The 11,938-nt window shown below is 45.9% G+C and overlaps 1 protein-coding gene and 1 pseudogene across 4 annotated transcripts in view; both read left to right on the plus strand.

Annotated features, from left to right (window-relative positions):
- The window catches only part of pacsin2 (protein kinase C and casein kinase substrate in neurons 2), a 32,599-nt gene extending 27,332 nt beyond the window's left edge, over positions 1-5,267 (plus strand). For 2 of the 4 annotated variants that reach the window (XM_088922924.1, XM_088922925.1), the window contains 4 exons: positions 461-588; positions 1,638-1,766; positions 3,065-3,249; positions 3,617-5,267. In XM_088922924.1, coding sequence (XP_088779050.1) covers positions 461-588; positions 1,638-1,766; positions 3,065-3,249; positions 3,617-3,729 — 555 coding nt within the window. In that variant the 3' untranslated portion in view covers positions 3,730-5,267. The remainder of the gene's footprint in view (positions 1-460; positions 589-1,637; positions 1,767-3,064; positions 3,250-3,616) is intronic. The other 2 variants (XM_088922926.1, XM_088922927.1) reach the window with 1 other exon arrangement.
- Positions 3,840-8,471, plus strand: LOC148829961 (uncharacterized; annotated as a pseudogene).
- Positions 8,472-11,938: the final 3,467 nt, after the last annotated feature.

Raw genomic sequence — 11,938 nt, forward strand, 5'->3', positions numbered from 1 at the left:
ATCCGTATTTTAATTGTAATCATAAACACATTCGTTGCTTCTCAGATTTGCATGCCAGAAGATGCTTTTAATAAAAATCAAGTGCTAATTCTACCTTTATGTACACAGTGCGGCTGTGTAGACCTTTTACACATTTTCAGTGCAAAAAATACTTTATGCTGTAGTCGTCTGCTGTATATGAGCATCTTTCTGAAATTGAGTCATGTTAAGCCCTATTGTGTCATATTCCTTGACTTGAATTTATGAAGAGATGAAAGTAAATTTAAAATAATCTATTAAACTTTCTTATTTTTTTTCATTTGAATTTGTAAATGCGTAATTGTGAATCAGATTATGAAATTAAAGCGTTGCCTCCTACCTCTGTGGGCCGTGAGCTGAAATATTTTGCACTGAGAGGGCGCGGGGCAGTCCGGGCCCGGCGGGGGGCTGAGCAGCAGCCTGAGGTGCCGGTGTGTTGCAGGACTGGTCAGTGGACCTGAACCGGACCCTCAGCAGGCGGGACAAGAAGAGGCCCAGCGATGGGGTGACCCTGACAGGCATCAGCCAGACTGGGGAGCAGGCCGCGCCGCCGGCCAGGAACAGCAGCAGGTACTGTGCCCCGGTGTCTGTGAACCCCCCCCCCCCCCCCCCTACTCTGAGGCAGCCTGTCGCATGGCCTGCTTGCTGGCTAATCGGCCCTCCGGCCTCCCGGCGCGGAAGATAATTCCTTCATGTCGACTTTTAAAAGCTGCGATTTTGTCACGGTATTATCGGAACTGCAGATTCCTTTCTCTCGGCTCAGTGGGCCGTGCGGCGGACAATTCAGGACCTCTGTCAGTATTTGCAGAAGCGTGTTGACATTCCAATGCCTAATATTTAATTTAGTGATACTCTTCTGTTGGTATTTGACTTGCATCAGTTTGGTATGCTTTTCTAGCGGAAACATAATCGTATGTCACGGCTGTGGTGCCTGTCTAGACCGCTCTGCCCTGTCAAGCACTGGATTACCAGTGAAGTTGTGCTCGTACATGGTGAACCCAAGGAGACATGGACACCAGCCATTGCTGTTGTGACAGGGAATCCATGTGCTCCAACAGAGACGGGTCACTCGGAAGTTTCTTGTTTCACACTTCGGCCCACAGTCCCTCTCAAGCCTGAGGACCCTGCCTCTGCCTTTCCTGCCCCGCTTTCTGGGTCTCAGCTGGCCGGTCGCACAGGCTGGCTATTTCAAAACCCAGCGACTGTGCTTTTCTGTCCCAAACGCTAAAACGCTTCACAGTGCAGCGCAGTGCAGCTTGTACTGCACTGTGTGTGAGTCGAAGTAGAGTTCAATAAGTAACCTGTGAACCCAGAATCCTGTGATGTTTTGGGGAATGTCCTGTGCAGAAATTGAGTATTGAGATGTGAAGCCTTAAAGGCCCACATTATAAAGCAGGCAGCAGGCAATGATTTATAATTCACACGCAATATGGATTAAAGTTTTTGTTCCTGCACAAAAAAAAGTGAATATACAGTATGCCTGTAAACATAACCTATTTGTCTGGGTGCATAATTGACCATGTGGTTAATGATCATCACTTATTTCCTTCTGTGTGTTTTCTCCCGCATTGAAGATGCAGCTGTGTTGTAACCCTCTGTTTCCCCATTATTAACCTCAGTGTGCAGAATAGCTCTGAACAGCCCAGCTTAAACCCCTTCGAAGAGGAGGAGGAAGAGGAGGAAACTGTGAAAGAAGAACAAAACAGCAGTCCAGTCAGTGAAAAAAAAGAGGAAGTTAAAACTAAAAAGTTGGTGAAAGCCTATTTTCATTGTCTTAAAAACCTTTTCCTTCCCTCTCTTTTCCCTTCTCAGTCTTCCAGGTGTCTGTGTACTAATGCATGGACTTCACTGGATGTGGACTTGTCTCTCTGCAGTGCTGTGGAAAATCACGTCTCTTAACAGAGTTTTGTCTCGACGATCAGCCTGTCGTTTTATTTCCTTCACAAACATGGGTTCAGTGCTACTGTACAGTCAAACCTGTTGCTCATATTCAGAGAAACTGGGGGACATGAGTGGAAATTGTGCAGAAGAGCATTTTAAAACCGAGAGCAGACTGTACTTCTTTACACAGAGGGTTGTGGGAGCATGGAACAAACTCCCCAGCTTTGCTGTTGAAGCCAACACCCTGGCTTCTTTCAAAAGATGCCTGGCAGATCAATTGGCTACTGAAAAGCTACATTAGCTGAACGGCTTCTCATTTTTTACTTTCATTCTGCTCTTCTGCTCACTGAGGACTGAGTGAAGAGATGCTGAAGCTGATTTAAAATTCAGGGACCATCCCAGGCTCTTCAGTGTTCGCGTGTTCCACATCATGTGTGCAGTCAGCAGCCCCATCACTCCTCTCACGTCAGGTACCTGACATCAGGAGGAGCTGGAACCCAGGTGACCCTTGTGGGTGGCATGGCTCCACACAGGTTCGACTGTATAAGCAGCTTCAGCCCTGTGCCTTTTCCCCCTGTGCTCTCCCCCTTTGTGTGTGTTCTGCGTGTGCGTCCGTGCGCAGCGTGGGGCGTGATCAAGCGCACGTCTCTCGACCCCCGCGGGTGGCCGGGTCAGCACACTGCTGCGAGCTCGTGATGGGACTGCAGGCGGACCTGCAGGACGTCTGCCTGTGCTCAGACCCTGGGCTCTTGTCTTCAGTGACTTTGCATCGCCCTGTCAAACCCCATTGTATAGCGTCAGATTCCGGGTGAACTAATACATTGGGCTGAGAGGATTTCTCTAACTGGATCCTTGTGCTTCAGTGTTTGTCTTTGCCACACCTCAAAATAAACAGAACAGGCTTTGCTTGCTGACAGATGGTTTGTGTTTTGCACAGACAGTAAAAACATTGAGTGTGCCGACACCCAGTGGGCTTTTCAGTAAGGTCTGTTCACCTTTCCTGTTGCCGTTTTCAAAACGCTTCAAAACATCTTAACAGCCTTTTTGTTTTGTAGCCAGAAACTGCTCTCTCTTTTTCCGAAACTAGCCTGCTCTGTTGGTTCCTGTGCCGATGATGATTTCCAAGCCCCTGACAGGCTGGCTGTGTCTGTGGGTGTTTTTGCAGCGCTGGCAGTGGGGAGAAGCCCCAGGACTGGTCCGACGAAGAGTCAGGAAACCCCTTCTCCACGACCAGCGCCAACGGCAACGGGAACCCCTTCGAGGAGGAACCGTCCCCCGGGATAGAGGTGCCGGTCAAGGCGCTGTACGACTACGACGGCCAGGAGCAGGACGAGCTCAGCTTCAAAGCTGGTGCGATGGCCTTTTCTTTAGTTGCAAGATTTTGTTTTTCCCTAGGGGTGGGGTGGGGGGGTGGGAAGTGAGCAGAACCCCGAAGATGCCAGCTTTTTGTCTAGTAATGATCTGGCTTTGGATGGGGGGAGGCGAGCGGCTGATGAAAGGCAGCGTAGGCCCCCTCCTTTTCGGTCGTCTGAGCTGCGGCCTGTCGGCCTGTGGGCCTAAGTCACGCGTTCGGAGGCCAAAGCGAAGAGCAGTTCAGACCCGAATCGAGTCCTCCGGCTCCAGGGCTGTGTGAGTGGCGCGTCACGGTCTTGGAAAGAGAGTTTTCACCTCGCCTTTTGTGTTTTTGTCTTTTTCCCTTCCCTCCCTATTCCTGAAGGCGACGAGCTGACCAAGATCGGCAACGAGGACGAGCAGGGCTGGTGCAAAGGGCGACTGAAGGACGGCCAGGTCGGGCTTTACCCGGCTAACTACGTGGAAGAGCTCCAGTAACCGGGAGGGGAGGGGGAAGCGTTTTCACGAAAAATGGTACATTATTTAGCTTCTCGTAATCTTCCAAGGACTGCGGTGAAAGAGTGAACTGTGTACATACAGAACACCAGATGTTGCGCTGGTGCCCGGTGTTTGATCTCCGGGTGGTGCTGAAGCAGGTCTCATCGGGGCTCGGTACTCAAGCGCGTTGAATCACTCGGTGAGTATCGGCCGCTGCATCGCAGTCCTGAGCAGACTGCACTAGACCTGTCTGCACGGGCACCGCAGGGCAGGAGCCTGGAGTTTGCTTTTGCAGGCCTTGTAAATACGATTTTATGCTGTTTTGAAATACCCTCTTATTTTTTAACGTATGATGTTAATAGATTAGTGCACCTGGAGCGCCCGGTGATGGCTCTGTGCAGCGCTGCTGCGGACATTATCCGTTCAGGTGCCAGGAAGCACGGGGAGTCCCGTGTCGGCTGTATGTTGTTGCCGCTTTGGGGTGTGAGGGGAGGACGAGTGCCTGTATCGTGTTGCAGCTGCTCGTCTTTGAACTCTATGTGGGCCTGTGATAAACTCCTCCGGGAGTCGCAGCAGCTGTGAGCGCATTAACCTTCCTGCTCAGGCTGGGTATTAGTGTGGACCGCATCGACACCGTACAATACTTATTTTATCCCAAATATTACACGTCTGGTATTTTTTTCCTTATTGGCAATAATGGGTAGCCTTGCATTTCTGGCTGTATGGCTGCGCTAATACTTAAATGAGCAAATTTCAGGCCTCAATCTAAAAATAGTAACTGTTCTATATATATAGGCTCAGACGATTTATTTTTAAATGCCTTATGTCTCTCTCGATGCTGAAATATTTATTGGAGTCAGCACTGGACGTTTCAAGTGGTGCTGATCACTATTTTAGAAGCTGTGGTAAATGATGTTGAAAGAACAACAATGAATGTTTTCACTTATATAAAGTATTTTCACTTGTATATAACAATGAACAACTAGAAATTTGGGGTTTCTTTTACATATAAATCAAAGAAAGATAATTTATACCATCTTAAGTTGCTTCCTTGATGTTCGTAGAATGCTGTGATTTAAGTCAATTTGTATAGTAGTTGAATATTTTTATTAAATGTCATGAGTGATTGGGTTATCTTACTACTTGTAAATACACATTTGTTTCTCAGAGGGTAATGTCATGGAATCAATAAATTTAAGAAACCCATGAGGGTTGCATTTCATTTTTTTAATTATAAATTAAATTGAATGCATTTGCCATTGTTCTCACAGTTGTTAATTATATTTCAGCTTTAATTACTTATGTATTCCTGTTTTTCTTCCTCCTCTTGCTCCTAAGAAATATTAATTTTGAATTCGAGCTAGCAACGTTTTTTGCCATTATTTGAAATTAGTTTCTCCTAACATGCAACTGCAGACGTTTTGGAAGAACGTGTAGTATCAGCACCTTGTAAGAATGTAATTAAAAATTTAAGCTACACTTGCACAGTTCTTTTTGTAAATGGCTCACTTTTATCATAAAATAAAAGGATTGCAAAAGGTTTTTGATTTCATGATGAGTTTGTTACACGAAGGAGACATGACTGCTCCAGATAGCAGGGGAGAAGATTCAATAATTCCTTACACTTATACAGCTCTTTTCTGGACACTCCACTCAAAGCTCTTGACAGGTAATGGGGATCCCCTCCACCACCCCCAGTGCGCAGCCCCACCTGGATGATGTGACGGCAGCCATAGTGCACCAGAACGCTCTCCACACACCAGCTCTCAGTGGGGAGGAGAACAGAGTGATGGAGCCAGTTCATAGATGGGGATTATTAGGAGGCCATGATTGGTAAAGGCCAGGAGGAAATTTGGTCAGGACACCGGGGCCAACACCCCTACTCTTTTCGAGAAACACCCTGGGATTTTTAATGACCATAGAGAGTCAGGACCTCAGTTTTATGTCTCATCCGAAGGACGGCACCTTTTTACAATACAGTGTCCCCATCACTATACTGGGGCATTAGGACCCACACAGACCGCGGGGTGAGCGCCCCCTACTGGCCCCACTAACACCTCTTCCAGCTGCAACCTTAGCTTTTCCCAGGAGTCTCCCATCCAGGTACTGACCAGGCTCACACCTGCTGGACTCCAGTGGGCTGCCAGCGGTGAGCTGCAGGGAGATATGACTGCTGGCATATGCTGGTAAACGTCCATTTGTACGTCATGCTATTATTGTGTTGCAGGGCGTACGATCGCTTTCGTCGGTGTAAAAAGACCAATCGGTGGTTTCGTGCTCCCTCCAAGGGCTAGCCTGCATGAAGTGTGTGAAAATGCCACGCTTGGTGGTTTGTGGGGTCTGCTGTGAGCTCCTGTGGCTTTGTGATCCTATTCCATCTGCATTGCTCTCCTCTCATCAAGGTCTTGCCTCGGGCTCACAGCCCTCTTCCTCACTCTTCGAGGAAGACCTCAGATGGGCCAAAGCCCAGTCCGGACGCCCCTGGCACTCCTGGTGTTGGAGCCTCTCCATGGTGACTGAGGCAGCTGGATGTAAGAAGACTTTTACTACCTCACAGTTGACTGTGCTCCATGGGATACTGAAAGCCTTTGAAATCTTTTTATACCCATCCCCTGATTTGTGCCTTTCCACAACTTTATCTCGAAGTTCTTTTAAAAGCACCTTACCGCCCATGGTAGATTATTTGCTTTGAAATGCACTTCCAAGCAGTGGAATCCTCTAGAAACTGCTGCTGCGGCGGTTCTGTGGCTCAGGATCTGCGCCTGTGGCTGGAAGGTTGCCGGTTCATATTCTGCGGCCGGCAGAGGAATCCTACTCTGCTGGGCCCCTGAGCAAGGCCCTTCACCCCTGCTGCTCCAGGGGTGCTGTATAAATGGCTGACCCTGCGCTCTGACCCCCAGCTTCTCTCCCTGTCTGTGTGTCTCATGGAGAGCAAGCTGGGGTATGAGAAAAGACAAATTCCTAATGCAAGAAATTGTATATGGGTAATAAAGTGATCTTTTATTCTGAACTAATCAAAATCACCACAGTTGATCACAGGTGGGAGCCGATTCGTTTGTTGTGTGATTGGTTATACATGGGCAAGTTTACAAATGCAATTGTAAGGGGGGTGTTCACTTATCAAAATAAGGTATTTTACTGTTGTAATATTACAGTTTTTCTCATTTGGATACACACTGTATACACCAAGTATTGAATTGCTCATGCTAACATCCCAAAATAATCTACCGTTTCTTCAAAACTATAAACACATTCTCATTGCTTCAACACAATTTTCAATTCAGATGCACTCACTTTTCACAACTCTACACACAACTCTCGGTGCACTAGCACAGTTCTAATTGTGACCACACCTGTCTCTTTTGTACAAGCATGCGAGTCACCCATGAGAATTCGATGAGCTAATGCACAAGAACATACCTCACCTGTGGAAACACAATTAACTACAGTTATACACCCAGTTCTCCTTATTCCCTCAAGTATAAAAATGGCACACAATGGCTCAGGGAAATACAAAAAAAATGGAAGAAGAAAGAGCACCGAGGGCTAGAGGCAGAGGAAGACACTCAGGACGAGGAAGGCAACGATACATTTCAAATGAAATAAGAGCAACTCTGGTCGACGGTGTTATCAACCATGGCTTGAACGTGCGAGAAACTGGGCAGCCAGTGCAGCCAAATTTGAGCCGTTGCACCGCGGCTGGACTCACGAGGACATCTCGAACTGAGAACAGGGAAGTGTCTACAGTACAGCTGTACAATATTTGGCTTTCCTATGTCCAGAAGACACGGTGAGCCCAAATTCTCCTTTGCAGAATTCAGAGAAGACCATCTAATGGTAGGAGAAATCGCCTCTTCAATCAAGATCAAGAAGCTGAAATGGTCAGTATGGTGCTGGTAAATAGTGGCATCAGGCTTAGAGAAATCCAAGCACGCATCATAGAGGACAAAGGTGTATTCCATAACACAAGGAATGTTGCCATATCCACTACTGATCGTGTGCTGGGAAGACACAGGGTGAGCATGAAGCCAATATATCGAGTTCCAATTGAGAGGAACTCTGATCGTGTGAAAGAGATGCGCCATGCGTGTGTACAAGTGAGTATATCATTTTACAATACCGTACATATTCACTATGCTGTGGTCACTGCTCTTACATGCTCACGTCTTCCTCCAGAGAATGAATGAGTTTGACGCGAATGCTGACCCAGTCGAATCTGTCTATGTGGACGAGACCGGATTCAGTGTGGCCAAAAGGCGTCGCAGAGGAAGGAACATCACGGGACACAGAGCAACAGTTGAGGTCCCTGGCCAAAGAGGGGGGAACGTAACCATGTGTGCTGCTATCAGTCTTCAAGGGGTCACCCATCGTCATGTGACAATTGGCCCATACGACACGGCACTTCTTCTGGAATTCCTCATGCGCTGCATGATCTTTTATTCCCACCCCCAGTGAGACAGCATGGGGCCACGGACCACACTACCTGTGCTGTAATGTGGGATAACGTCAGCTTCCACTGTGCAGCGGTCACTCATACAGATGATCTTCCTTCCACCCCACTTCCCCTTTCCCCAATCCAACTGAAGAATGTTTTTCCAGTTGGCGATGGGAGGTGTATGATCGGAACCCGTACCAACCCGTGTCCCTTCTTGAGGCAGTGCATGCAGCCTGTGATGATCTCACTTTAGAGGCTTGTCGAGGATGGATCCATCATTCTCGGCACTACTTTCCTCGCTGCTTGACCAGAGAAAACATCAGTTGCGATGCTGATGAGAATATGTGGCCAAATCCACCAGATAGGCAGGATATTGCCTGACCTCTGAAATCTGTTGTACTGCATTTTGTTTTTGTATCCTTTGTTATGATTATACAGTATTTGAGACATGTATTTTTTACAGTACATAGGGAATGTGGTTTTTTTTTGGAAGGGGGGTGATCAAACTCTGTGATTCTGTGATTTTGAAATGTAAATAAACTGAGGTTATTCTGTAGTGGCTGGTTTTGTGTGGTTTTTTTTATTTCTATTTCATTTTGATGAGAGAATTTTGTGTTTTGAAGCACAGTAGTGTCTTAATCATTGCTCAGTGTGAGCTACAAATATGCTGTACGTGTGTGTGATTCTGTCTGAATTATTTGGTTTTGAGGGCTGTGTGTAGAGTCTAACAGCTAGTAGTGAGTTTTTCCTCGTGTTTAAGGTTTTGAGAATGTGGTATTTGATAATGGGCTTTGTGTATATAGTTTTGGAAAACCGGTGTTGTATTCTGAGAAATGTGTATATCCAATTGGGAAAAACTGTCATTTTCAGAATGTTTTAGAATTTTATTTTCACTTGGCTAATGTGGGTTACTGTGTGTAAATAAAAATGGAACAAGCCTAATTTAATTTAATTTGTTTTTATTTTCAGAGTGTCATACAACAAAAGGTACAAATTCTGAAAGGAGCATGGTGGTGGCAAAATTTGATTATAGTTCTGTCTCTTGTCAGCAGGAGCTGGGACGCTGTTCATGACTGATGGAGACATAGATGGAGCAAATTCTGATAAATCATGAAGGAAAACCAGTTTCAGACTTTAAAAAAATTGGACAAAAATTCATTTTTCAACGGGACAGTGTTCCAAAGCATAAGGTCAAAGCTACACTGGATTGGCTTGAGAATGAGAAAGGGAATGTCCTGACATGACTCCTGTTGTGAATCTGTAGAGAGACTTGAAAACTATTGTCCTTAAGAGATCCCCAGGCAACCTGAGATACCCTCAGCAAATCTGCCAAAGAATAATGGATACAAATTGCACCAGGCTAGTGTGTAAACTTGGTAGAAACCCAAAAAGTTTTTTTAAAGTTTTATTTGCAGATCTGGTTACTTTTATGAAAACAATGGTTATGTTATGTTTTTCCCGTGAGCCCTGAGGAGTCTTGCTGGTGTCAGTGCCTGGACAGTATGCAGTTTCCTCTGATCAAATCAACAGAAGTAGGAGAAGGTTTGATTGTTCAAATAAATTATAATTGCATTAACTAACAGTAGATATTATTGCTTAGATCTTCCTTCTCCCCTCTTTAAATCGATTTGTACACATGCGGCCATTTAGCTTTCACGCTTCTGCCTATAGCGCCCCCTGCTGGGCATTATACACAACAGCCCGTCAATACTGAAATACTGTACAGTGCTTGTTACTTCCGTTTACCAAACCAATAGATCTTGACCTTCAAAATAAACTTTTTGCTACATTTATGCATGCATGTAGAAAAAGCAAGTACATGGTTTTGGTTTTTGCATTTTTGGCTTTGTTTTTGTTTGATTATTCATGGCTGATACACTCCAGAGACCTTGTGTTTTGCACACATACACATACCTCCTCACTGAGAGACTTCCTTGGGCACAGGTGCTGTTATTTATTCCACCTGTCAGAAACCAAGCCTGGTCAGAATCAGGAATGAAAAACACAGCAAGGACCCAGTCTGCACATCCTCTCAAGAGAATAGCGCCTCTGTTCTCCTCAGCACGGAGGAGGTTGAAGTATGTATGTGTGGCTGCAAGCCCCCTGCTGTGTTGGTAGCCCTCAGTGTGGGAGATGGGGAGGTCCAGGTGTGGTGCACTGGGCACCACAGAGCTGTGCTTGTAGTGATCACTGGCAGCCTGACTGTACGCCATTGATGAGGATCGGGATATGATATGATATGTGTTGATATGCCGGCAGCCGTATCACCCTGCAACTCACTGCTGGCAGCCCACTGAAGCTCAGCAGCTGTGAGCATGGTCAGTACCTGGATGGGAGACCTCCTGGGAAAGATGAGGTTGCTGCTGGAAGAGGTGTTAGTGGGGCCAGTAGAGGGTGCTCACCCTGTGGTCTGTGAGGGTCCTAATGCCCCAGTATTAATAATATTTAATAATTACTTACACTCATATAGTGCTTTTCTGGACACTCCACTCAAAACTCTTTACAGGTAATGGGGATCCCCTCCACCACCACCAGTATGCAGCCCCACCTGGATGATTTGCCAGTACTCTCCCCACACACCAGTTCTCAGTGGGAAGGAGAGCAGAGTGATGAAGCCAGTTCAGAGATGGGGATTAGGAGGCCATGATTGGTGAAGGCCAATGGGAAATTTGTCAGGAGTCAGGACCACAGTTTTACATCTCATCCACAGGGTAGTGCCTTTTTACAGTATAGTGTCCCCATCAGTATAGTGGGGCATTAGGACCCACACAGACCACAGGGTGAGCGCCCCCTACTGGCCCCACTAACACCTCTTCCAGCAGCAACCCCAGCTTTCCCAGGAGTCTCCCATCCAGGTGAGATAAGATAAGATTTTATTGTCCCCTGAGGGAAGATTTTTATGGACACCCAGCACTCCTGTACATTTAAATAGAATGCAAAAAAAAAGAAGAAAAAAACATTGCACATTATTCTATTACAAAAAATAAGAAACACATTGCACATCACTCTATTGCACATGTACAGTATAACACACAACAACATGTAACATTTCTAAAACATATTGCACTCAAGTGGGTTGTAAGAGTCAAAATTGTGTTTATCCTTGACATTTGCATTGACAGCTTTAATGGAGAGTGGAACACAGGAATGTTTGTATCTGTTTGACTTACATTTGGGAACCCTAAAACGTTTGCCAAAAGGAAGAAGTTGATTTTCAGGGTTGGGGATGTGGGGAGGATCTGATATCATTTTTCCTGTCTGTTTGATGAGGGATTTTTCCAAGATTGTCTGCAGGGAGGGGTGCTGTTTCACTCCCATGACTTTCAAAGCTGTCTGGAAGAGGCGATTTTAAATGAACTGATAGATGACCAAACCACACTGTAATACCATATCTGATCATGCTCTCGATTACAGCACGGTAGAAGAGTAGCATTACTTCTTGTCCAACCCCAAGCACTCTTAGTCTTCGCAGGAAAGATAAGTGCTGCTGAACTTTGGAGCAAACACTCTCAACATGAGTAGTCCAGCACAGGTTGCTGTCTGTGTGTACTCTTAAGTAGTGATACATTTGTTGTGGATTACTAAATGTGAGTGATCACCAACTGCTCTGGGATCAAAAACTATTTATTTTGTTTTTTTCACATTCAGAATGAGGCTATTGTTGTCGCACCATTGCACAAACCTTTGGATTTCTGACATGTACACAGATGAGCTGCTACCTCTATGCATTAAGCCAAGAACAGCTGTATCACGTGAGATTTTTAAAATGAAGTT

The sequence above is a fragment of the Atractosteus spatula genome, chromosome 8 (assembly GCF_055471065.1).
Source record: "Atractosteus spatula isolate fAtrSpa1 chromosome 8, fAtrSpa1.hap1, whole genome shotgun sequence".
Taxonomy (NCBI): Eukaryota; Metazoa; Chordata; class Actinopteri; order Semionotiformes; family Lepisosteidae; genus Atractosteus; species Atractosteus spatula.